Genomic DNA, 27,706 nt, shown 5'->3' on the forward strand with positions numbered 1-27,706 from the left:
TTTGTTTTAATTTTGGATTGCAGGTTTCACTTTTTATTTAAAAACTTCTTACCACCTTTTATATGTCGGAGGAGATCGGGCTACTTGAAGGTGGATTGTGCCTTTCTGTAGAATTTGAGACGTACAGGGTTTTTTTTTTTTAGTCTGATTTGCTTTGCTGAAGATGGGGTCTGCCGTTTTAATACCCCGTTATTACAGTTATTACAAGCTAAGCACCAGCAGTTCTTTACTAGCCGTTATAAAGAACTGCTGGTGCTCGTAAATAAAAATTTAACATAGTTTGGTAGGCCCCTTGATCCACAGTGACTCGCAAGAGGTACAATTTAAACCAATGTAGTGTTCCAAACAGAGAAATGGAGATCTCATGCTCTACATGCACTGAGGCGGTGAATTATAAAACAGTACTTTTTCTCAGAATACAAAGCCGGTGGTGAAAACCATTAAGGGCATTGAAGAGGATTTGTTTCTTTTTTTTTTGGCTTTTCCAAACTCCCGCTTGCGACAGCACAGGTCTATAACAAAGGCTTTGTGTTCAGCGTGCTGCGAGTGTAATGCCTGGGAGATTTGTGGTTTTTCAACATCCCGATGTTGCACTTTTATTTTCCCAAGTGCAGGAGATGGAGCACTGTCTTGTTCTTTAAGCAGTTGCGCCGGCGAGTAATCCTCTCTAGGGGGGGACTTTCCTTATGCGCCGAGCCTCCACAGTCACGCGGAACATCAGATCAGATGAGCTCGTCTGTCTCCTCTGCCGGTGCAGTCAGTGCTCTTGCTTGCTGAAGATGGTATTTGGCGCTGTAATGCACCAGCAGGTCTTTGCTAACAATGCTGTCGCCTTCTAAAGATTCCAACACACACTGTCAACATGGTAACTGGATTTGAGTAGCACTTCCAAGCTTAGGGATCCTGATTCTTGAGGTACCTTATGAAGAGGTCAGATCCCACTGCTAACACCAAAACATATTGCATTGTAAGCTTATTATTATTATATAATAATAATAACAGCATAAAAGAGGATCAGCAAAGCACTTTGAGCTGATTGCAAGTTTTTTGCATGAATCTCTCTCTCCTTAGGGTAATAATGCAGCCTTGCATTGAAACCTGTCACCCCACCCAGTCATTTCCTGGATTCCTGTCAAATGTGTCACTAAAACATTTGTGTTTTTTACCTTAGTGTTTTCTCTAGGCACAGTGCAGGTAGTACACAGTCACCTGCAATGAGCATTCCTTCTCATTCTCCACCAGTAATCCCAATTCACACTCTCTTACAGGTGGTGTGGTCTCACCTTCCTTTCTAGGTGTTGTTCTTTCTGTCTGAAAGAATTTCCAGTTTTGGTCATTTCCGTTGTTGGCTCGGAATTCCAATTTATTCTTTTATGAAAGGATTCAGTGTATCATACAGCGGACAGATTCAGTGCTGCCAGAGGCAGATCCAGTCGGGATCTAAATGTGCTGTTTGCAACGGGTGATTCTGTGATCAGTGCATACGTGTTCTTTAAGATTAAGAGATCATTTTATTGACCATATACAATTTCTTGTGTTAGGAGTTTGTCTTTTCACAGACCCCAGCTTACTCTCCATGAGCCACACAGACAGGGAGAGAGAAGCTGGGGGTCAGAGCACAGGGTCAGCCTTTTATACAGCACCCCTGGTGCGGCTGGGGTTAAGGGCCTTGCTCAGGGGCCCAACAGAGTAGGATTATTCTACCAGCTGCAGGATTTAAACTGGCAACCTTCCAGCCACAGGCGCAGATCCTTAGCCACAGAGCCACTGCACTGCCTATATGTTTATTTGTATGTTTATTGGACAACATACATTTGAGTCTTTTTTGCTTTTCACCTGGGAGTATGGAAATTCGGAATAATCCGAAAACTGGACTGTAACACAGTTTTTCTATTTTGTATGAAATCTATGAAGGCATCTAGAACCATTGTGACTCATTGAGGAGATGGGCTCTTTTTCTTCCTGTGTGCTGCTAACGTGTCTCTGAGAAACTGCATCGTGGCTGCAACTTTGCAAAAAAGAGGCGTTTCTTACATAATTATTCAGAACTGCTGTTTCCTGAGGCTGGGAGTGCTGTAGAGTTCCCAGATCTCTGTCTGTTAGCAAATAAACAATTTTGGACAACAGGTCGACTGACCACTGAACAGAAAAATGAATCACGGATCAGAAGAGGAATTAAACCGGAGCAGCCTGTGACTCTCCTGTGACAGCCGGAATCTGCCCTGCAGCTTAAACAGTTTTTTGGGAGGCTACGAGGGGCGTGTTACAGACCATTTTTTACTATAGGTTTTTTACATTTCCCTATCCGGCTTCGTGCGAAGAAGAGAAGAAGGAGAACAACAAAAACAGGAGAAACAGTGCAGATCAACAAAATTTCAGCTGCCTCATGCTTTTGCTTTCTCTTCAAACGGATCTTGCGTTTCAGCCTAGATAAGCAACGCGTCCACAGCACAAAAACAGAAAGCCGGACGCAGCACTGGTACGCAAATCGAATGGCTCACAGAACATTAAAGTATCCCAAGGTGGTGTCGCACTGCTTGCCCACATTGAGGCGGTCTCTCGTTCTGGGAAGGGAGCAGGCTGTGGACATGAGTGGCTGGTTAGGGATGTGCAGTTATGCACGGGACTGGAGCAAAGGCAGGGACTGAACTGCTGCAGTTCTCGGCCATCGTCCCTGGAAGGATGAGAGAAAGTGATTTCACGCCGGCCTGCTTCGGTTCAAGTTCCCACAGGATGGGTCCAGGGATGGGACCGCAGTTGCAGTCGGACGGGACTTGTGAGACTTGTGAGGGATTTGTGAGAAATCTGTGGGGTTTGAGGCTGCCATTGAGCCTGTGTTTCATCTCCCCATTCTTATCCGTCGAGCCCTTAACCTGCCTTATCTTGTCATGCCTCTGAGAAACCCTCTCCTTAGTACCCTCAGGCTATTTTACGCCAATCCCTTTGTCCCTGTGTGTGTGTGTGTCCCATGCAATGGACTAGTGTGGACTAGTGTGCCATCCTGGGTGTATATTGTTTCCAAGACAGCCTCCTCCACAAACCCTGACCCAAGAAAAAGCAACCTGAAGCTCAGTTTTACTGGGGGGCATCACACGCCAACTTAATCAGATCACATTGAACCTTTTCTGTTGCTGATGGAATTTGGCCATGAGAGTGCATTACCTTTAAAACATCGACCCTATTTGTTTTAGACAAAGTGAGAGCCAATTTACCTTCGCATGTGTGGTAATAACATTAGAAATACAGTATTAAACTAATGTTGAATCCTTCCCCCCCCCATCTTGGTTTTAGAAACCCAAGGGTTTGCATGTTTTTGTGTCATTACCATTTGCAGATTTGCCTACAGCCCTGGTATTATTGTCTGTGTAGTAGCTGATAGTTTGTACCGAAGCACATCTACTTAGAAATCGATGGAGATGTGTAGAACTATGTCCACTAGCTACTGCAGAAAGTCAAGCTGATGTTTCACGATAACAGCGCATGCACTCTCTCCTCAGACCACAGCTTCAGGGCTTTTGTTTGCAAGCTGTTTTGCTCAGTAGACGTGCACAAACCTTCCAGTTCTATCACCATGCTTCCAGCTGCAAAAGAGAGCACAGTGCCAAAGAGTCTGCTGTTAGGTTTGAATCATTTTTTTTTTCAAAAACCTTTTCCCTGGTTCAAAGGCAGGTGGTGCACCATATGGGTGGAAGGATTATGTTGTATTAAAGAAAGTAACGTCTCTTTGACAAACCAGTAGTTCCGTTCAGGTCTTAAAGGTGGGGAATTATGAGGGTAGAAGCTGGAACACTTTTTATTTTATTTTAAGGTATTAAGAGCTAATTCAACATCCTGCACCACAGATCCACAGATCGGTTTTAGCTTTTATTACTTCTCTTTTATCTTTAGGACGTTTTGCACACCTGTAGCTTCTTCGATAAGCAGGCCTCTGCTTTTCCGGTTACTTGAGGTGAACTTGGAAAAATGGATATGGATATGGACATGAAGGAAGCTCAGCGCCAGTTAGGAAATAGTTAAAATTATAATTCACTGGGTGGCTCAGTGGCGGAGTGGTGAGCATACCTGTCCTGCGGTGTGGGGCCCTGGGTTCACTTCTTGGAGTGATATCTGTGTGGAGTTTTCATGTTCTCCTCATGTTTGAGTGGGTTTCCCTCAGGCGCTCCAGTGTCCTCCCACAGTCCAACAACATGCTGGAAAATGAGCTGGATTCTGGGAAACTATGTCCCTGGTGCTAGTGTGTGTGAGTGTGTGTGTTCCTGCCCTGCAATGGACTGGTGGCCTGTCCAGGGTGTCTTGTGCCCCTTGCTTGTCAGGACAGGCTCTGGCTCCACCACAACCCTCTATTGGATAAAGTGTTTTGAAAACACTGGATGTAATTCATTAATGTCCCTTCCCCTGCAGGTCTGAAGGGTGACTGTGTGTCCTCCTGTGGACATTCTGACCTTGTGGCCTTCGAGGGAAAGGAGAAATAGGCTCTACTGTGTCTCCTCACTGGATGACACTGTAGAGCAGGATTTTACCCTTTCCAATCCATTCCATTGCTACAAAAAAGCCTATATTATTAAATCAATCGATCCATTATTTGTTGTAAGTCCACACTGGTTACATTGAGCTAATATGGGGCAGTATGGATTGGAGGGCCAGTGAGAACCGTAGTACCAGAGGGAATAGGGGCGGCATTTCCCACAATGCAGTGCATCCAAAACCTTTGCATCATCTCTCGCTGTGACTTTTTAAACAAACGGGTTGGACGTTTGTAGGGCAGGTGACCCTGAAGAACCCTATATGACCTTGGGTGTAGGCAGGGGACAGCAATGAGCGCATTCCTAAGCGATGACATGCGCAGGGGAGGCGGAGACCTAAATTGGCCGTCTGGATGTATTTCTAAAATGCTCCTTTTCTCCCAGCGTATCAGGTGACTGGCGTCAGTTGTCCCGTCACTAGTGGAGTGGAAGCATTTAAGTGACTCATTGGCGTGGCCCTTTTGTTAACACTGTGACCGCTTAAGAGGTTCTGTGTTCGAGATTTGCACTACGTCAGACACCTTTTCCGTTGGTGCAACCACGTATGTTGCTAGGCCAGCAGAATATCACATAATATAAAGCATATTCATTTCCAGAATCACTACGTTTCTCCTTTTACCCCTTCTTATTCCACTCTCTCACCATCACAAACAGTTTCGTTAACAACCCGGTTGTCAAGGAACTCCCTTAATATCGTTGACCAGTCGTCTTCTCCTTGTTAGGAGATGTGGGGGAAGTTCACACTCAAGTGACGAATTTCTCGTAGCTCTTTCTTAAAATCCAGAAACCTGTTTCACCTGCAGCTTGACTCAGTGGGTGGCAGAATCAGACTGCTTTTCAAGTCTTTCACTGCATGGATGTGTACAATTGTGCACAATGTGTGCTGTGTGTTATAGTGTACTCATTTACCAATCAGACATGTGGGAAGCCTTTTCAACTTTGAAACTGCGAGTTTAAAAACGTTTTCAACATTTGGAAGACTCTTGAAAACTGCAATTTATTTGGAGCATAAAATAGTGAAAGGAAACCTATAATCCAGAATAATAAAATAATAAGGTACAATCATTTATAATTATTGATACAATTTTAATGACAAGCCAATTAAGCAATTAAGGTCAATGAACTGGTCATTGGGGTAGGATTTGTGCATTGGCAAAACGTGTTCTATATGTTCTACAGGTAGGAATATTAATTAATACTAATGATTAAATATTGTCCATTTATTGTTACATTTTTTATTTATTTTTTAAAAAAAGTTAACAATATGTGCTAAGCAGTGCACATTTATCACATTCACAAAGAAATCCAACATGCTGAAAACTGATAGTCTCTCAGTGCAATCTCTGCACGTACTTAATATGTTCTTGTTTTTGGAAATCATTCCTCTGTCTTGTGGTAGCATCATGCTGCTGTAAGGTTGCTACAGTAGCTTGATTGGAGCATGCTACTGCTCCAGTCTGCTCTCATTCCTAAAGGTTCCACGGTTGAGTGCTGTGACTTTGAATCACCTTTTAGGCTTCTGGTGATACTGGGTGTGGATTCAATAGAATACCATTTCGGTTGGCTGGTTTCAGTTCATTTCAGCCAGAGAAGGAAGAGTTACAGACAAAAGGAGATTATCCATTTCAATTGTTTTGGTGGTTAATAACTTGTTGATCCGAGAATCTCTTCCTGCATTTACTTCAAAGGCCTCAATTTCAACAAGATAACTCTATGGGCTACTTCATATACTGGCACCCTCCCAGCATTAAATCATATTCTGGTGGGAATAGAGAGTGTATTAAATTATTTTTGTAGGTGTGGAGAGTGTCTCATCTGTCTTAAATAATTTCAGGGGGGTAGAGAGTGGTCTTGCTTATTAAATTGTTTCCGTTGAAGTGTGCTTCCTGTATGAAATCATTTCTGATGGTGTATAGAGTGTCATACCAGTATTAAATCATTTCAGGTGGAGTGGAGAGAGAGAGTGTCTTAATTATCCTCATGGGGCAGGTTGTTTAACAGCAGCAGACAATATAAAGCAAACACGCAAACACACAAACGTGGTTTAAACATAAACCGGTATGGCCGCAGTTATAAATGAAAACCTGAAGCTGTTTGTTTTTAAATGGGGAAATTGGTATCTGTGATTTGAGGAGTAACTGGAATTCATTAAACAAAGGGTGTTACTCAAGACTCGTGACTGATACAGGTGGGGCAGACTAAAAAATTCACCACTGCTGACTTTCTGATGTACTCGGACAATGTTCGCCAATTTGTTTTTACTCCTCAGATTCTGATTCCCAAACCGGCAGATCAGGGCAAAAAAGAGTGTCTCTCCCATATGAAATAATTTCGTGATCGTGATCTAGAGATTACTCCAAAATGGAACAGCCCTTTCTCCCAGCTGTTGTCACCTGCTCTGTCACAAATAGGGGTTCTCAGACTCTTAGGGTACAAGGTGATGAGCTTTTAAAGGGGAACGGCAGTCCCAATATCTCAGACTGCTTATTGAATCTCGGTAACAAAATAAATTTGTCGATGGCATAGAACAAAATAACAAAATTCGGAATAAAGCACAAAATCCTGAACTTTGTGAAAGTACTGTATGGTCTCCATTTTGTCACAGACCGCTGGGAGTGAGAGTTTGTGATAATTGTGACGACATACAGCCCTTCTTGCCCACTAGTCACTGTAATAACTAATGTGATGTGTGAGTGAGAAAGTACAGATGCAGCAGAGTTTTCACCATAATTCGCCATAGAAATGTTCCAATGTGATCTACATGCTGAGTTAACAAGTATGTAGTGGGCAAAACCGTCTCGAAGTCAAGAGCAATATTTCTATTGGATTAAAAGAAATGGATTCACAATCCTGCTTGTTTACAATGTTTAACCAATGTTAAGGCCGCATCACCTCACCGGAAGCTTTGCTGCCTCCTCCTGAATCACAGAATATTGCACCACCCTGCACACACTTTTGTTTATTTTGTGATGGAAATTGGAGTTTTTACATGTTAATGTGAACATTTTACTCTTATTGTTGTTTGAAATGCGCTCAACAGTGCTGATTCTCAAAATAGTGTAACGCAACGGGGGTTCAGGCGGGCACCCTTGCCGCATTAGGTCGGCCCTGCACCGTCGGGGGCTCGAACCCGGGACTCCCGCATCACTCAACAGGGACCCAGCTTGTTGAGCTAAAGTGAGATCTCTCTACAGCCCAGGGGCTGTGGTCCTGCTATCACAGGGAAGGGCGGTGACGTCACCTCTCTGGTAAGCCGGCTCTTACACAGTGCCTGTCGACCTCATGCGGCAAGGGCACCCACCTGAACCCCCCGTTGTGTTACAATAGCGTCGCAGCTTCCCTGTAACAGAGCTAACAGGTGGCTGCTTTTCTCATCGCGCTGTCCCCCCTCTTCCCCCAGGCCGCTCGCGCGCCGCGTTCCTGGAGCCGCCCACCTCCGACAGCGTGATCACCGCCCTGCAGGAGGAGGTGGCGCGACTGCCCTGCCGGTTCGAGCCGGCCGCCGAAGAGGTGGTCCAGCACGTCACCTGGTTCAAAGAGGTCACCGACAAAGACGGCAAGACCACGCGGGAGCAGATGATCCTGGCGCACGTCTCGTACGGAGAGACGGGTAAGGCAGGCGGCGCTGTGCCCGCTGTTCTCGCACGCTAATTCCCGCTGGCTTACATCCCGGGTGCGGTGGTGAGCATCGCTGCCTCGTCCCGCTGGGGCCCTGGGTTCGACTCCCCGGGGTGTGTGGAGTTTGTGGTTCCTCCCCGGGTTCACATGAGTTTCCCCCCACAGTCCAAAGACGTCCTGGTGGGTTAACTGGCTTCTGGAAAAATTAGCCCTGGTGTGAGTGTGTCTGTGTCTGTGTGCCCTGCCATGGACTGGCGTCCCGTCCAGGGTGTACCCTGCCTGGTGCCCATGGCTTGCTGGGATAGGCTACGGCTTCCCCGCGATTGCTCAAGCAATTAGAACATAGATAGATGGATGGTTTAGTTCCCATAGTTGTAAAAGATATGCATTAGTAGTTCAAGTACAGTAGGTAGCTGCCCCAGCATGCGTAGGCTGCAAAGGAAGGAAGGAAACACAATATTTAGGGTGTGGAGCCTTCTTCAGGTGTGAGGGAGAGATGCTCACACCCGAAGAAGGCTCCACACCTGAAATGTTGTGTTTCCTTTCTTCTCTTTCCAGCATGGAATAAACCTTTTACTTGTTCCTTTGCAAAGATACGCGTTGACTGTTAATGACCAGGTGAAGGTTTTTTCAATGCTGAAAGGAACAGAAAAGAGACATGATGTTTCAGCTGTGGAGCCTTCTTCAGGTGTGAGGGAGAGAGGGAAACTGATCGAGCATGGGAGAACAATAGACATGCTCAGAGAGGAGGCAGGGAGCAGGAGGGAAGGAGTATCGACACTCAGAACTGGAAATGAGGTGTGGAGTCAAAATGAATAGAGAGGATTAGAAGGAGACGAGTCTGTCTTTGAGAGAAGGGAGAAGGTATGATCCTAGTTTCAGGGATAATTGTGGTTTCGGCCTTTAGTGTTTTCATGGACTGTGATTGATTAAAGAGACTTAGACTGCCACCCACGTGACATTGAAAGCTAAAGTCCCTGTCTTCCGTTTCAGAGTTTGACAACTTCAAGGGGAGGGTGGCTTTCGAGACCAAGACGCCGACCAGCGACGCCGCCCTCTTGATAAAATCGTCCCAGCTGAGCGACACCGGGGGGTATGTGTGCCTGGTGGGCACGTTCCCCTCGGGCAGTTTCGAGATCTCCATGGAGCTGGTGGTGTGGAGTGAGTAGAGTTCTCTTTCCCTTTGAATTAGCAGAGTGGCGCAGCAGAGGCATGCTGGGCCCATAACCCAGAGATCAATGGATCAAAACCATTGAGTGGTGGCACTGTGGCTAAGGATCTGCACCTGTGGTTGGAAAGTTGCTGGCTCAAATCCCACAGCCGGCAGGGGAATCCTACTCCATTGGGCCCCTGAGCGAGGCCCTTCACCCCATCTCCTCCAGGGGTGCTATATAAATGGTTGACCCTGTGTTCTGACCCCAAGGTTCTCTCTCCCTGTCTGTGTGTCTCCTGGAGAGCAAGCTGGGGTATGTGAAAATATCAATTCCTAATGCAAGAAGTTCTATCTGGCCAATAAAGTGATTTTATCTTATCTGGAAAGCTTTCCTATTGCCTTATCTGAGAAGGGGGTGGGGATGAAGAGGGTTTTCAAAATATCCCTCATTTTCTGTTCATTGGTAAATCTACCTGCATGTCAGGTATTAGTCAGGTGTTAATACGGAAAAGTTCTGTGCCTGTAAATAATAATAATATCTAATAATTGCTAAGATTTTTCTCTGGCTTACCTCCTTAGTTGTTTAGGACTTTACTTTTCTTCCTCGTGATGTGCCCAAGCATATTTCTCTGAAGATTGGATTTGTCTCGGCAATGGCTGATTGCCCGGATGATGTTTAACTGTGTGAAATCCAGAAGTCCCCTCTGCTGCAGTTACAGTATCCTCTGTTTTGCTGCCAGATTTGAACAAAATATTGGTTGAGGAACTCTCTCCTCGAATTGCCTTTTTGTGTTTGTCCGAGTCAACTTGAGCTTGCAAGTCAAGGACAGCTTTATTTGCCACGGAGACAGAAGTACCAGGCTTGCACACCAGACGTTCAGCTTTCCAGTCTTCTCTGCCATTTCAAAAACACTGAGATTTAGCTCTGCTGTGAATTTTCACTTTCTCTTTGGCATTGTGTTTGAGGGTAGGAAAACGGGAAACAAAATAGGGAATTTCAAGGGGATGCTTCTGCACTGCACAGACCGAGTAAAGACACTGATATTGGTGCCCGATTTCACTCTCTCATGACATAATCATACACGTACAGGACTAAAACTGCTGCTCATCTACTATCCTTAAAACTTTTGTTAATTATATTCGTCATGGGGTTGAAATCCTGGACATTTTAGGCTATTTCAAAATTCCCCTCGGACGGAGATATAAAGATCAAAATAGAGGACATGTCTGGGAAAATCCAGATGTATGGTAACCCTAAATAAATGTTGTTTTGTACACCTCCCCCCCCCCCCCCCGGAAGGTCAAAAGTGTACAGCGCTTGGATCTTGGATCAGCGCTTGGATCAGGCAAACACGTTCCAAGAAATCAAGGAGAGATTCTGTTTAAATGACAAAAGAGAACAACAAACGTTCCTCACATCCGTGTGCCACAAAGTGCATAATGATCCTGGAGAGGAGTGTTATCCATCACCATCCCTCTCTGTGATTCCTGTTGCATCATTATCGCCACCAAAAGCTTCTGTTTCTTGTACTTTGTTCCTAATACCCCTGGCATTTACGTATAAGCACTTAATCACCTCATTCTCTCACATCTTGTTTTTTTCCCTTGGGTTCTCTTTCGGATTCTAATCCCCGTGTGTGTGTTGCTTTTGGATTTTCTGGGGGAATTCTCCCTTCTTTCTTCCATTCCAGTTGACAGGCATTGGAATCGCTCTTTAGATCACGGGTTGGGAGGCAGAGCAGCACAGCGGGGACGTCTCTGGTCTAAGCACGGGCGGGTTGTGGGTTCGAGTCCATTCTGCAGACGCTGTTGTTGCGCCTTGAGTGAGTGTACCCCAGTTGCTCCAGTCGACAACTGGGGCACCAACAGTGCTGGGGGGAGGGGGGTTACTTCCAGGGGAGGGAGCTGTGTTCTCTATAGTCTAGTTAACGTCATGGAAACCCAGGTGAGATGTGGACCAACAGGCCATTCTGGTTTGAATAAGGAGCTACCTATCTCAAACCTTACCCTGCGTAAGCAGGTGCTCATCCCATTTGGATGTAATCCATTGCGTCTGCGCAGACATCCTGGACCACAGAAAGGCTCCTTGAGGCCAAGAAAGCTGAGGTCATGTGTCAAATGGGTTGTGTTGTCTTATACTTGAGATAGCAGTATCTCGATTTGTTAAAGTGCTAGCTGACAGGGCTCTAGAGTGGCTCCCGGAATCTGCAAGATGGAGGTTACCAGCTCGAATCCAGATCGAATCACTCAAAGCATGTACGATTTGACAGAGCCCTGCTATTTAGCAGGATACCTGCCTCCCCTCTGCCAGACGGACACATAGTCTGGGCTCCCGTGATGATGATGATAATAATAGTAATAATAATTCCTTACACTTATATAGTACTTTTCTGGACAACACCCCTACTCTTTTCGAGAAACGCCCTGGGAGGTCAGGACCTCAGTTTTACGTCTCATCCGTAGGACAGCATCTTTTTACAGTATAGTGTCCCTGTCACTATACTGGGGCATTAGCACCCACATAGACCTCAGGGTGAGCGTCCCCTACTGGCCCCACTAACACCTCTTCCAGCAGCAGCCTCAGCTTTCCCAGGAGTCTCCCATCCAGGTACTGACCAGGCTCACACCTGCTGAGCTCCAGTGGGGCTGCCAGCTGGGAGCTGCAGGGTGATAGGACTGCTGGAGTGATCCAGGACTCTGTTCCTGGAGAGCTCCCAGACTGACCTTGTTGTTAGCTCCAAGACGAGACCCGTTTCTTACACGGGTGGGTTGGAAGCATTGTGGAGGTGTAACGTGAGAGCGCGCCATTGTGGCCAGCGGTTTCTTGTTTTATTTCAAAATAAGAGAGAGGCTGACTGGCCCTGCTATTCGATGAGGTGTGAAACCTGCAATGTCAACGAGTTACAAAGACACGTCTGTCACTGGTGTCTTTGTCGCAGATGCTAGAGAAACCCCCACCCCCCAGGGCGTTGTTTCGGGTGGGGGGTGGTCCATTGCTAACCCTGGGAAAGAGACGGAAAAAACAAATCCCAAGAGGTTGTCGTTCTTCCAGTTTGTCAGATGATGAGGTCATTCCGGCCTTCCTATTAAGAATGTTCATTTTTTTTTCACGGACAGAGATACTGAAAAGCACCCCCGTGCCCTGCAGAGTACGTCTTTGTACTTTAAGCAGTCGTTTAACTAGTTAAAAGCTCGGCAAAATAGTTAAAAACTAGGTATTGGCACAACACAATGCCTCAGCATCTCTCATTTTCTATCTGAGCCTTGTGATCTTTAACATGTCTGTATTTATTTTAAACATAGGTAGAAAATAATGTTTTCCTTACTAGTACTAAGAGAGGGGATTTATTTTTCTTTTTCTTTTTTAAATGGTTTAGTTTTGCCTGAAACCCCTGTAGCTGAGACATGCGGCTTTTTCTCCAAGTCGTCTTGCTGGGAATTCTTTACAAGGATGAAGAAGCCAGACAGCCAAACAACAGGAAGTTGAGCTGAAGGCAACTGCAGTCTGAGCATTCACTTCCTGCTCGTTTTTGTTTTGTTTTTTTCTGGCTCCTCGTGTCATGCCCCACTAACCAGTTTTCACACAGTTCACCCCTTTTTAACCTTTCGCTCGCAAGTCTTTTGAAAACTCTTTTATTCTCTTTTATTCATTTTCCCCACTGAATGTGGCTGCTCTTGTTCCAGAGCTCATGATGTAGGAATTCTGGATGTGAAAGCTTACTTGTTGTCCTTGGGCCGGCCCGTTTGGGCCTCACCGAGAGTGTATTAATGGCATCGAGGGATTGCTCGTCTCCACGGTGATACACCTGCGCCGCGCAGGAGGATGTGGCGCTGAGCAGAGGCCGAACTCTGCCCCCTGGGTTTGATTCGGTTACTGCACCTTTGTCCGAGAGTGTGCAGCGGTTGCCTGCTGGTTGCGCTTGGAGCCCGCGCACCTGGGATTCTGGGATACCGAAGGCTCAGCGAGGAAGTGTTACCCTCTTGACAAGATGCCAGCTGACATTAATTTTTTTTTTCTCTTTTGACACACCTTTAAGACAGGAACGCTTAGAGAAAACACCAGATGTCCTCAGAGTGTCTTAGGAAGGCCTCCAAAAGTCTTCATCTTAATTCTTAGTGAAGTGGGACATGTATATATCTCACTTATCCAGCATCAAAGTATCACCACTTAAGCACATTGTGAGAGCTGTTGATGGGGTCTGTTAATTTAGCCTCAAAGGAAATTTACAGTAAAGCTGACTTGCTTTAGCAGCCCCAGTGGCTTAACGCTACCAATGTCTGCTGCATATCAAAGGACAGAACCTAGATCAAGAACAGGACAAAAAGTAATTACATATCAAAGAACAGGACAAGCACTCAGATTGTGAAACAAACTTTCTCCTTACTGTATATAAGAGCTGAGAAACCCTTTGAGGATTGTCTGATCTGCGGTGCAGAACCAACACACATTAATGTCATTACTGAGCTCAATTAAACATCTGAATCCACGCAAGACTGTCCTGCTCCTTTGATGAAGGATTTCCCACAACATTAGGTTTGTCGTCAGGGTTGCAGAGAAAATGATTCCTTGTACCTAAGAGGTGTTCTCCTTCTTTTTTATGTCCCAGTCTCTCCCATCTCCAGCCTGGACCCCGTTTCCCCTCCCCTGGTTGAAGGCCAGGGCTTCAACGTGGCGGCCATTTGCAAGTCCTGGGGCTACCCCACGCCCACCATCGCCTGGGAGACGGAGCTCAACGGCACGCCCCAGACCACCCCCAGCGAGGGAGGGAAAGTGTCCAGCAAATACTCCCTGCATCCCGTGCGGGCCCTGAACGGGAAGAAACTGGACTGCGTGATCACCCACCCCAGCTTCAGCCAGCCCAGGAGGCTCTCGCACAGGCTGGTCGTCCACTGTGAGTGCTGGGCCGCCCGCGCATGGCGCGAAACTCCGAGCAGCTCGCAGGCACAGTTGGTCTTGCTCTTTTTAAGCTGCTAGGCCTTCTTCAGGTGACGGTTCTTTACGTGCCACTCTTCAAAAACCTAAAATCCGATGTGCTATATGTAGCGGTGCTAGTTCGCGTAGCAGGGACCTCCTTTAGCTCACTCGGCTGGTTCCCTGTTGCGTTATACTGGAGACCAGGGTTTGCGCCCCAGGTGCTGCGGGACGGAACGGGTGGCGGAGGGCACGTCACCGCGCAGAACCTCGACAGTCACATATACATAGGAGGGACAACGCTGCAAAGCCATAGATAGGTAGAAAAAGAAATATGGCAGGGTACATGGTGTAGAAGCCAACAGCTCTATCACCCTGCTGCTCTCAACTGGCAACCCACTGGAGCTCAGCAGGTGTGAGCCAGGCCAGTACCTGGATTGGAGACTCCTGGGAAGCTTTGATTGCTGCTGGGAGTGGTGTTAGTGGGACCAGCAGGGGGCTCCCACCCTGCAGTCTGTGTGGGTCCTAATGCCCCAGTATAGTGGCGGGGACACTATACTGTAGTGGGCGTCATATTTCGGATGAGACGTTAAACCGAGGTCCTGACTCTCAGTGGTCATTAAAGATCTCTGGGCATCTCTCGATAAGAGTAGAGAGATATTCCGGTGTCCGGGCCAAATTCCCCCCCTTGGCCTTTACTTGTGGTCTCCAAGGTGTCCCCATGTATGACTGGCTTGCACCTGCCCTGCGATGGACTGTTGCCCCATCCAGGGTGTACCCTGCCTTGCGCTCGTTGCTTGCCAGGTAGGCTCCAGCTTCCCGCGACACCGTATGGTATAAAGCGGTTTGGCAGATGACCTGACATTGTGTGGAATATAACACAAAGGTGCCGACTGTAAAGGCATGTGGAGAAATAAGCTGTTTTTCAGAAAAAAAACAGGGTGGTGTCTCTACAAAGCTGGTGCTCAGCCTGCTGTCTTGAAGTGGTCTTTCAGAAACTAGGGAAAGGCTTCCACTGCATACGATACAGTAGCACGCAAATCAATACTCGTACTCAGACAGTGCTAGTAAAATGTAATGCTTAGTTGGTCTTGCTCTCGATATTGTGGCCATACAAAATACTCCGCTCTGGAATTCAGAACCTTTAACGAAAACGCAGGATCTTTGAGCATAACCATCGATCGTCCTGTTATTTCTCGAAGGCAGATTTAATAACGCCAGGGTTAATTTTTGAAACATGTATTACTTTTTGTAGTTACGGCCAGATTGCTTACTTAAAAACCTCAAGACAGAATATGAAGACTCATAGACTGGTTTGGCTTGCCTTGGAATTGAAAATTGGCACATGCTAATTCATGGTTTTCTGTAATTTGTTGTAGCTGGATGCTTTGAAAAACAAAAATGCATATACAGTATTGTTCAGGTCGGGTGGGTGGAGGTAAACATTGGGAATCAGAAAGTCATGAACAGTGTTTTTTTTTCTGCAGAAGGTTCTACATTTTCTGCGTATTTTTGAAGTAAAACAACATGTGAGGAACTTTCACGCCAGTCGTGTTTGTCATTATCATTATCCCCCCCCGGAGGATCTAGGCCATTGTTTTGGAAATGGAGTTTGACAGCCTTAAGGAACCCAACAAGGAAACAGTCACATCTTTGTGGTCGTGTCGCCTCCAGCAGAGTTTACTGGCACCTGTGCATGTGTCATTTCAGAAGATTGACACCTCATTTACATTGCAACAAAAGACTGTTTGTCTGTCTTGTGATAAGACAAAAGGCGTGAGATAGGATTGTTTTTATTGGGCAAGCGCAAAGGCTCAGCTATCAGGTTTCAGGTAGAGAAGAGTTATAATCCTTCAAAGAATTTGTCGAGGATGTGTAAGACGGGACACCAGGTGGACAGAATGGATTTTTATTTCAAGTAACCATTTCTGGTCTAAACTTAATAATAATACATTTCTGGACACTCCACTCAAAGTGCTTTGCAGGTAATGGGGACTCTCCTCCACCCCCACCAGTGTGCAGCCCCACCTGGATGATGCTCCAGTACTCTCACCACACACCAGCCCTCAGTGGGGAGGAGAGCAGAGTGATGAAGCCAGTTCAGAGATTATTAGGAGGCCATGATTGGTAAAGACCAATGGGAAATTGCTAGGACACCAGGGTTAACACAACACCTTTTTACAGTATAGTGTCCCCCTCACTATACTGGGGCATTAGAAACCACACAGACCACAGGGTGAGCGGGTGAAAAGTTCTTATTTGGGGGTTTGAATCAGAATCATTAATTCTGCTGGGCTTCTATTTTTAGTGGCTATTTTTTTTAAATTATAAATCCAGGATAAAATAGATACAATAACACCTCCCCTTCCACACCCAATTACCCATCAGTGCCACCCACTCAATATTCCTGTCAAAAGAAAATCACACCAGACTGGTAGAAGAGCATTAGTCATATGTAACAATCCATATCAAGTCCCACTCCATACCTCCATGGTCACCAGTCATCAGCCCTGGCACCATAAATCATGAGTGATGTCAGGGATGAAAATGGAGAGATCCCCGACAAAGCGCCCACATTTCTCCAAGCTGGTGAGTTGGACGAGCTTCTGCTGCTGGGAGAGAATTCTACTGGCAGGAGCAAAGCAGCCCTGAGTGTTAGAAAACAGGACAGGCTTGATGACCCCAGCAACTTGCACGCCTAATTAATGATACACAGGAACGCCTGCTTGTCTTTTACACTGGTGGCATCCAGTTCCAGTTTCTTGAGGGAAGTCGATATATCAGTTAAAGCAGATCACCTGGCTTCTTTCAAGAGCTAACTGGGTGAATTGGTCAGTTAGTTACACATGCCCATATGGGCCAGAGAGAGCAAAAAGCCACCCGTCTGTTGTAACTTCCCTTATGTTCCTAATTTAGGAATTCATAAAGAAGTTTTGCTCAACTGCAGTTGTGGATTGACAAGGAGAAACAGCACCTTCCCTGCCCAACAGTGCAATCGAAGTGCAATGGCGATACGATGCACCAAAAGTCAGGGCAACATTTGAATCTCTGAAACAATAAAATGCTGCGAGTCAGCCAAGAGGAACCCAGGGTTAGGCTCAGACACGTGCTTATCTCGCTTGATTAACACGCCTCCATTCTGTGCAACTAAAATCAGATGTTTAGAACAATGACACGTGCTAAAGAGGTCCTGTGTACCTTCAAGGAGATGCAGTATCCATGCCGTGAAATAAACTCAATCAACGGTCAATCCATTCTTTGTTGGAACATTCCTGCATCAGAACCGCTTCTCGTGATGTGCCATTCTGAGTGGTGAAAATTTCTTGCTCACATCCCATAAGCTGTTCTAAGCGTCTTGTCCTTTATTTTTTCCTACTGATGGGACAATAGAAAAGCATTTTTCAGTCTAGCTCTGATGTCAACACCGTTGGATAAATTTTCCCTCTTTGCCTTAAAAGACAGTCAGGAGTCCGTCTCAGAATACTTAAAAGAAGTTTTTATTGCATGCACATGGGAGCGAAGTACACAGAGATGCTTGGTGTATTTTTCTGAAAGCGATTAAACTACACCAGCCCTTAAATATTTTTCTGTTATTTGCCAAAGATAACATATTTCAGTACAACTGGTTACTTAGGTTCGTAGCACACATTCCTATATAACACAGTACAGAATGGCATAGCAGCCCTTGTGTGCAGCATTCTTCCATTCCAGTTCAAACCAGTTCTGTAGGTCCACTTTCTAAAAAACTGTCACGTTGGCAGAAAAAGATTGTACAAAGTTCACAAAGACCCTTTCAACAATACTTCTAGTAAACAGGGCTGGATTTTGAAGTTTGTAGGCCCTGGGCACTTTCACTTCGAAATGTGCAAAAAGAGGGGTAAACGCCAATTGAGTTACGTCGATGCACTTTAAACTGTTTGAATGCTAAACCACGTGATTGATGGAGCGAATCGAGCGCCCATCACTTCGATACGTCTAGTTTCTAGAACAGCCGCTAGATGGCGTGTGATTGTTGGTTGATGGAGCACCTAGAGTCGATCGCAAGCCTGTTGTTTCAGCTCGGTTCTCGTTAGTCACCAGTGTTTCCCTCTTTCGTAGGCCCTTAAATTCGTAGGCCCTAGGCACTGCGCCTACAGGGCCTCATGGGAAATCCGGCCCTGCTAGTAAAGCAGTCTGTTGTAGACAGGGGATTGTGGGTTACTGGATGACTTGGATGTCTTGAGGATGGTATTGATCCGTGCTCAAGGTCCAGGTGTTGAATCGCACTTGGTCCCCATGAGGACAGAACTTTGATACACTTCAGAATTCTTGTGGTCATACAAGGCAAATACCATTTTGATCGTGCAGCGCACCAGGACCGGGAACAGGAAAACAGAGGGCATGATGGTAACTGGATTTGTGGGTGTCCCTGTTTTCAGATCCTCCTGACGTGTCGGTGAAGGGCTACGATGACAACTGGTACAAGGGTCTGGAGGGCGCGAGACTGACGTGCGCCGCGGGGGGAAACCCCCTTCCTCAGGAGTTCACATGGAGCAGGTAAGCGAACGGTGGGCCGATCTGGTCCCTGTCCCTCTTGGGGTCACCAGCCTATGAGCTGACTGACCCCCGCGGCCCGAGATTCCGAAAAGAAGTTACAGGACATCTCAAAATCCACATGGAATAACATCACCCAATAAGAAAATGCATGTAGAAACGTTTATTGAGGAGTCGGGCATAGGATGTTTGGCTGATTTTGCTTGGCAGCTTGAGGAGTTGACCAAGGAGTAACTGCAGGAGTGGAGATAGGAGGGAGGAGGGAGGCTGAATGACGAGGAGTGACTCGATATAGATTTGGTGACTCAGGAAGTGAATCATAAGCGAATTTCGGTTTTCGAGGGGGGATTCGGACTTCGAGTAGGGTGAAGGAGACTTTGGTTGCTGTCAACCTTACTGAACGTTTGTTCCAAAAAACGCCATGAAAAAGAAGAACTGTGTCTAGGAAGGCTCCTATAGAACAATATCTTTGGATCTTGTAAAAGAAATTCCTTGGTAAGCACTGCTAAGTACAGTACATGGAGCATGCTGGTATAATGTATCAGTATATCCTCCGTTCTGCACAAGGTTACTTAATTGGCCTGTCTAAACGTAAAGCAAGCAGATTTTGTGACTGAGAGGATTGGGAAGTATGATGCTACAAAATGTGATAGAGTTGCTATCAGAGCTGCTATACCTACTGGCATGGATGGATTGGGTAGAGATGAGCAGGCCTTCAGTTATCCTTATATTCCAGGACAGGCAAACTGTCTACTCCGTTGTGAAAGAATCTGGCCTTTCAAAAGTCCTCCCTAAAATCCATACTCGACGTCACATTCAGGTTTGTAAAAATTTCATAAAACATCGAGGTCCCATAGTGGACATATAGATTGTTCAAAATACCTTAAATATTCTTTCTAGCTACGTTCCCTGCAATTCTCCAGGTTAAGGAGAGCACTGTGTTCATCAGCTGTCTGCTGTGGGCCAGAGCCCAGAAACTCAAGCAGCACAAAACCGAGGGGAATCAGACAGCGGGTGGCCACCAGGGTTGTGAATACTTTAAATGCTTTTCAAAAAGAAGCCCAAAAATGCTCATGAAAAAAAAAACAAACAGGAATACGTTCATAAAGGCCTAGCCTGCTGGTTCAACAGCGCAGAGCAGTGACAGGGGCTGGGTGTTCAGAGACACGAGCAGGTTTCACGCGTGTGTGCGTGTGAGAGTTTACAAAACCTGTCTGCGAAGCGGTTTGTTTTTTTCACCCCCCCTTTGTGCCGACGAAAAGCGTCGGCTGTTGCTGCAGGACGCGCGGCCCCTCCCTGAAAATGGGTTGATGACTTGAGAAAGATTTTTTTTTTTTATGCAAGCGGTGAAGTAATTAGTATCTTGTTCCAACTTGTTCAACTTTAGCCAGGCAAAGAGGAGAAAAAAAAAACCCCAACAGTTTCTCATGAGAGTGAGGCGAGCTGTCTTGAAGAAAGAAAATACGACTTTGTATTAAAAGGGTGATCTGCGGTGTTTTCTTCCTTTTTGGCTTTGCCTAATGCATATCACAGGCTCTCCGATTACCTGGCTCTGGGGAGGAAATGAACATTTGGCTTATGTCATGGTAAATACTACACCACAATGTAGAAAAACGAAATGTTTGCTGGTACCCACACCTATTTTGAACGCAAGGCCTGCCTTCTTGGCTGACATTCAGCACCAGACTTATTGAGCCCCGAAAAAGTGGACCCTACCTCTGTCCCGCAAATACAAACGTTTTGAAAACCTTATAAAAGACCTTATTTGATGACGATAGAGACGTCCGGGTTACCAGGCTGTGCGAGGTGATGGGCTGGCTTGACGCTCTTTGACACAGAGTGCTCTGCTGGATGCGAGAGCAGGGACAAAGATACCTACAGAGTCAGCGGCCTGAGAAGAGAAGCCTGTCAGAACCGTTGACTTTGGAAGGATGGGGCGCTTTCAGGTCTTTAAAACCAAAACCAACTCACTTTGGTTACACTCACACCAGATTTTGGGTGAGGAGATTCTGTATTTTGATTACACGATGCTTGCAAGACCATCCCAAGCTAGACGCCGCAGTAGTTGTTGATTTCCGGAGAAAAAGATAGCAGCTGACCCCTGTTTCATAGGTCCCACCTGATGAGGATGGGACAGTACAGCATCTCAATGCTGGTCCCCTGCGTTTGTGCTTGACTGATGGGATTTACTGTAGGGAGCGGTGCCACTGAACTCCCATCATCAGACGAAGGCAAATCGCCGTATTGGTAGGGCTCTGGGGGGGGAGGGAACATGCACAGCTCAAAAGCCAGACGGGGTATATGTCTGCAAACCTAGGGATGACATCGCTAATGTCCTGCGCTGTGGCGTCCCCAAATACCGCTGTACAATTGGCTCGGGGCCAGCAGGGGATTGTCAGCCAGAGTTCCCTCGGCTCACAGTGAACCAGCGCGACCCCCCGCTCGTTCTCCGGCGATCTCCTCCCGTCGGCACTGAGCATCCCGAAAGTCGCTGCCCACCCTGCAATCGGGATACCTGTCAAATGTTTCCACGAGGCGGGTGGCTTCAGAGGAAACCGTCGGCACTTCCTCATTCTCTCGGCTTACGGCCGCCACTCCCGTCCCCGGGCGCAGGCACAACCAGCCGCCATTGGCTACGTTAAGCTGCGGCGGCACGCAACCGCCTAACAGTGTCAGAAATGCCACCCAGGCAGACGGCTGGCCGGCGAGAGGCCGGCGATGTGTTTTGATGGTCTCCGCTTTCCGTAACGGTCTGGCGCTCTCTCCGTCTCCCGCAGGAAGGGCGGGAGCCTCCCCGAGGGCGTGGCCTCCGAGAACAACTCGCTGGTCTTCCGGCGGCCGCTGGAGAGCGACGACGCCGGGGTCTACGTCTGCCAGGCCAGGAACAGGGTGGCGAAGGCGGAGGCGGAGCTGGAAATCAGGGTGGAAGGTGAGGTCGAGCTCTTGCGGGTGCCTCCCTTTGTTTAGCCGGATCCAGAAGACACGGAGGTTGGCCTCCTACCTCGGTTCATTATAATAATAATTCCTTACTGTGACATAGTGTTCTCTGGACACTCCACTCAAAGCTCTTTACAGGTAATGGGGATCCCCTCCACCACCACCAGTGTGCAGCCCCACCTGGATGATGCTCCAGTACTCTCCCCACACACCAGCTCTCAGTGGGGAGGAGAGCAGAGTGATGAGGCCAGTTCAGAGAGGGGGATTATTAGGAGGCCATGATGGGTAAAGACCAGGGGGAAATTTGGGCAGGGTGCCATGGTTACACCCCTACTCTTTTCGAGAAACGCCCTGGGATTTTTAATGACCACAGAGAGTCAGGACCTCGGTTTTACGTCTCATCTGAAAGACGGCGCCTTTTACAGTATAGTGTCCCTGTCACTATACTGGGGCATTAGGACCCACACAGTCCGCAGGGTGAGCGCCCCCCCTTGGTCCCACTAACACCTCTTCCAGCAGCAACCTTAGCTTTCCCAGTAGGTCTCCCATCCAGGTACTGGTCAGGCTCACACCTGCTGAGCTTCAATGGGGCTGCCAGCTGTGAGCTGTGAGCTGCAGGGGGATATGGCTGCTAATCATAACGTAGTTTTGCAATCCTTAAAAGGACTGTTCTCAGTAGCCAGCAGGCAGGAAGCCCTTATCCTTATGCACTGTTATGGATGTGCATCACTGTACTGCAGGATGAAGTAGGGTATGATCTTGCAAAATCAGTGGCGTTTTATTTCACTCGTTCCTCTGTGTTTGCCAGATTTAGAGCTCTGATGTAGGCACTGCAAACTCCCGCTTTGAAAGCTTGTTGTTGGTAGGTGTGAAGGAATCGGACTCTGCTCATTCCTGTCTTTGAGTCTCTTGGCATCATTCAGGGTACCAGCATGGAGCCCAATCTCCCCATCAGATAAATGCTGCCCATGGAGGCTCAGTGCCTCAAGAAACGTCTGTATTATAGACGGACAGTATTGTCACATCTACGCGCAAGATACACCCGGCTGCAGACTGTTTGTGGGGACGCCGCTTAGAAGACCTATTTACAGTGATCCAGAAGTGCAAAACAAGAATGAGGAGGGGACAAACAGAAAGGAGCACACCATCAAAAATGTGTTCAAAATGGAACTGGGCGCTCACAACGGACGTGACATCTGGGCGGTGCTGAGTGGATGTGCACGTGTTGACTTCATGATGAGACGGTTCTGTGAACTTCTTAATTAAGAAAGTCTTAATACTCCACCTGATCGCCATGCAGTTCAGACATAGGAGGGACTTGGATGAAGAACAGGAAGAAATGAAGACATGAGCACCGGCATATCTGCAGGCCCAATCAGAGCTCATCACAGACACGGAATTCGTTCAGAACGTTTTATCCAGTTAATTCGGCTAATTGGCAAAACAAACATCTGGTTTATTGAAGTCTATTGAGTCCGAAACTCTGTTTATTTGTGATTACCATGCATTTTATTTCTGCTTTCCAGTCATTTGTTGAGAAGTAACATGCTGCATGAATGTATGTCTGCCTTTCTTCTTGTCTTTTATCTGATTACAGTTGAAGGAGTGGGGTCACATTTCCTCCTCCTTTGTGTAGTAAAAGATCCGTGACATAGCCACCAGAGGGGATATTCCTGCACTTCAGAAACTAGGAGAAGACAATTCAGGGTCGAGACAGAGAGAGTAGGAGAGAGTGTGGGGCAGAACAGAGGTGGGGGTGGGTGGATTGCCGTCAGTAAAGGAAAGATCCATCAATCCACGTATCGGGTGTCAGGGAGCCATTGTCTGACTTCTGTTAACCCTGATGTGACTGTACATCACTGCTTCCAGCCTGCTATTGTTCGTGTAAAATACAACCAATTTGCTGTACTTGATAACCAGTTTGGACGAGATTAACATGATACCATGCCCCCACCTTGTGAAGCACATGTGAGGAGGTTTATGACAGGGAAATTGCTCCCACTGGTATAAATTATAGCCGGGCCAAATGTGACATTATTGTTTTGGGCCTTCTGTATGTTTTGATAACAGTATCGCTGTCAGCGTGGGGCTGTGGAAAGTAAGCAAACTGGTCCGAAACAGTAAAATTCTTCCAGAAGCCATTTCAAGGGAAAGTTGCACAAAAGCTCCTGGCTAATGAAAGAATGGTTTTCCTGAAGCTCTTCCCAAGTGGAAGGTATAAGAGGAACTGAATCCGTAATGAGGGAGGCACAGTGGTGAAGAGGTTAGCATGGCTGCCTTGCAGCGCTGGGGCCCTGGGTTCACTTCTTGACTTTGGGTGCTATCTGTGTGGAGTTTGCATGTTCTCGCCATGTTCATTTGGGTTTCCTCTTGGTCCTCTAGCTTGCTCCCTCGGTCCAAAGTCATGATCAGTTAGAAAATGTTAGGAGGTTAGAAAATGGATGGATGGGTTCTGCCACATGCAGTGTCACGCGTTGCTTTTATTTTCTTCATCTCGCCAGCATGAACGTAAACATAAGGGCAGCATAAACTGAAGGAGAGAAGCCAGCCACCGGTACTTGACAAGATCCCAACGGTCAGAGCACAGGATAGCGGCCCGTGTTCTCAAAGCTTGACTCCGTCAAAGACGCCAAGTCATGTGCACATCGCCACTTGGGGAAAACCCGGTTGTGGTCAGCCAAACAGGACACAAAGTCCAGAAATGCACGGGCTCAGCCTTCTCTGGGAACAGCAGCTCTTATTATTTCAAATGACCAGGGATACCCCGAATTGGTCTGAAACCAGTTTGTGCTGGCAAAGACACCAGGCTGGACTCGGGGAGTGTAATCTGAGACAGTGCAGCATCGCAGACTGAGACAACCTGTTCTAGCAATGACTCCAGTTCCCTGGGAATTGTGAAGCAATATTCCAGAAGTGTTTGGCAAAGCAATTCCCTTTTCTGCCCGGAAAAACAGCACAGAAGAGGAAAGCCAGATCTGGACACATTCCAAGTACCAAATACGTTTCTTCTTGCCCCAGTGACTCCCAACCATTTAAGGGATTCCTTTACTCTTTTTAAAGAAGAAAAAAAATCAGCCGTCTTAAATAAGAATCTTTGTGTGTGTGAAAGCGTCCCCTAGCTCAATTATAACGGCTCCTGCCTGTCATACTTGTAATGAGATGGGTTAGCTCTGCCACGGATAATTGAAGATTGTCTCGTTTGGCCGGCCTCTGTTTGTTGCAGCAAAAGGACAACAGAAACTACACTTTGATAACTGGATGTGTTGTTTTTTTCATGCAGATTTGCTCTTGTGTTCTCATGGCAAACTACGTGTTTCGTAAGATCTCTTTTGGCAGGAAAACAACAACAACACCACCATCTTCTTTGTTAGGGAGCTGTCTTTGCCCAGCAGGACCAGAATGGTTTAGGTACCAAGTCAACTCATTTTCACTGCTGTTTGTTTGTTTAGTTAGCTATCCCATCACAGGGTGGTTTCCCACGTTGAAATCTGACTCAGGCCTGCGATTGCTTCATCAGCAATAGCCACTGTGCTGATGTGTTAAAATTTCTTTCTATAGATCTAATACGTAAGGGAGGACTCTCTAAGGGATACACCTTGCGTGTGTGTCTTCTTCAGTGTTTTCCTGAAATGGCCATTTTCACCACGATTGAACTCTTCTCAAACCTTCACTGACCTGCGCTGTGACTCTTGCACCTCTGCACCCAAGTGAAATCAGTCTGTGACTGGGGACTCACAGGCACCAGGATACATTTTATGCTAATGAAAAGGGGCAGAACTAAAACAGTGAGAAACGCAGTGAAGCCGGGATGTTATACTTCAAGCATTATATCGCGGAACTGTTTTTTGTTTGTTTTTTCCCTTTTAAAGTGATCATAGAGCATTTATCGTTTGTGGTCGTGTTATTAACTGGTGGGCGCTGTGGACAAAACACAGCTAACCTGGAATATCCCAACAGGACAGAGATCGAGCTTCAGAAAGGAGATTTACGCAGTTTACGCAAACTATATCTATTTAGGTGAAAGATACAGACATTTTCTTACTTCCGTAGATTTCCGCACGTGGGTGGCTCAGTGGTTCGTGCCTGCCTCCCCCCCTCTTGTGGATACTGGGCCCCTGTAATACCAGTCCAAACGCAGACTCGCGCTCCCCAGGTCGCTACGGCAACCAGCCGCGTTTCCATGCGGTCTGAAACACCAGTGCCGTATGAACTCGTTATGGGCGATTATCAATACCCCCTGCCCGTAATTATCAGGTACTCGCCTGGTCACTCTGGGTTTATTAAGCCCTGCCTGTACTCTTCACCGATGCGCGGTCATTGGGTTTGCCTCCCTGCAGTCAAACGCCTTTCTTTGCCTCGCTTTGCTCAGCTTTGCTCCTGCCTTGCTTCAGTGTGCTCTCCCTGCTCTTGTCCTCGACACTTCTCTCTGGCCCCTCAGCTTGCTGTCCACTCAAGAGCCCTGCGAGGGGATCCAGCCTTCAGCACTGTGACCTCTGCCCTCTTGAGGACAGTGTGCGTCATTACAGCCCCTGCCAGACTGGTGCATGTTGTCCACCTGGGTTTCCTGGTGTTCCATGTTTCCACCTTCCAAATCCATGCTTGGACAGGTGCACCCTTAAATGGACTGGCACCACATCAAAGATATAGTCCCACCTTGTGCCCTTTGTTTCTGGGGTAGGCTCTGGGTTACCAGACCTCCCTTGTCAAGGTAATTTTTTATCATGTGCGTTTGACGTGTGTGCCCCTTCCACTGCAGAGTCAAGAGCATGGATGCTGAACCAATGACACAGACAAGATCATAAGTAACCCATAAACAGAAGAACATGGCTGCAGCTATCCCTCAGATATTCTCGTCCTTAGGTTTGCAGAACACACGCACAACAAATAGCAAAATACCTGTCGTTTTCTTGTTCTTGTGCCAGAGATGCTAATCTGTGGCCCATGATTGGGTGGTAGGTTCAGCCGAAATTGAGATTCTTATCTAAACTACATTCCTCAGAAAGCTGTGGAGAGTGACCTGCCATCCTCGGTCACCTGACCCAGATGGTGGAAGACAATTGGTCGGGTGACAGGTTAAAAACCAGGAAGCTGAGACTTCCCAGGTTGGTCAATTATCTGCTGTGTGGAAACAGAAGGTAGCTCTGTGGGGTGGGAGAGAGAGAGAAGGGAGAAACTGACTGACTGACGGAGTCCCCAAGTGAGCAAATGAATAGTGGCCCATTCAAGTTTCTACACGTGAGTTTTGAAAAGTGTCTCGCAACAAGCCGGTAAGCAGCTTAGCTGTCTGGCTGGCTAGAGGAGGAATGGAGGGAGGAGAAGCTCATTAAGGAGCTTAGGGTTTTGTTTGAGTTTTTGGAACTCGTTTCCCTTGCACTGCAAATAAAACAGCACAAACTCTTTATCTTATGGCTGTATTGGGTGTCTATAAGACGCCTGAGAAAAGGTACTTCCTGTTGATAACACCCCAGGCCAGGATGTCTCGCATATCTCCACTGGACATTGAGCACTCCCTGCAGTTTTTAGAAACATCAGAAGCAGCTCGCTTTGCGACCACTGCCATGTTTTGAAACTTTCTCTGCTCTCAGACCGCCAGTGGCAAAGACCGGCATAATGCTGTGGATCCGTCTTGGCCCACGACATCTGATAAAAGAAGAGACACCCCTCGTTAAATATTACTGTGTCATACAGGAGAAAAATCGAATTTCAAAAACAGTAAAAAAGCAACGTCGATCTATAAATGTGTGCAATTCAGCTGATCACACAGACCATGCAGTTACCCTCTCTCAAGAGTCGTCTAAAGCATAAAGATGACAGCCTGTCCTTTTATATCACTTTATACCTCTTCACCCACCGCTGATGGGCAGCTCCCACCTGGGTGACGTTCTGTGCCGGCACCCCAGTTTCCCCCAATTTCACTTGCTCCCCCTGTATTCACCAGTCGAATAAAATGGTTTCTTTGTGGAGGCCAGATTTCACAGAGTGGAATTTAAAGAGCATACAGGAATTAACACCCCTGCAATTAAGAGAAGC

General features: G+C 46.9%; 1 protein-coding gene across 1 annotated transcript in view; it reads left to right on the plus strand.

The window, feature by feature from the left end:
- The window catches only part of LOC148659976 (nectin-4-like), a 69,062-nt gene that overhangs the window by 27,313 nt on the left and 14,043 nt on the right, over window positions 1-27,706 (plus strand). The window contains exons 2-6 of the mRNA XM_088633989.1: window positions 7,924-8,133; window positions 9,135-9,302; window positions 13,902-14,186; window positions 18,625-18,742; window positions 21,517-21,668. Of these exons, the coding sequence (XP_088490115.1) occupies window positions 7,924-8,133; window positions 9,135-9,302; window positions 13,902-14,186; window positions 18,625-18,742; window positions 21,517-21,668 (933 nt within the window). The remainder of the gene's footprint in view (window positions 1-7,923; window positions 8,134-9,134; window positions 9,303-13,901; window positions 14,187-18,624; window positions 18,743-21,516; window positions 21,669-27,706) is intronic.

Source organism: Lepisosteus platostomus, chromosome 6, assembly GCF_059453375.1.
Source record: "Lepisosteus platostomus isolate fLepPlt1 chromosome 6, fLepPlt1.hap1, whole genome shotgun sequence".
NCBI lineage: Eukaryota > Metazoa > Chordata > Actinopteri > Semionotiformes > Lepisosteidae > Lepisosteus > Lepisosteus platostomus.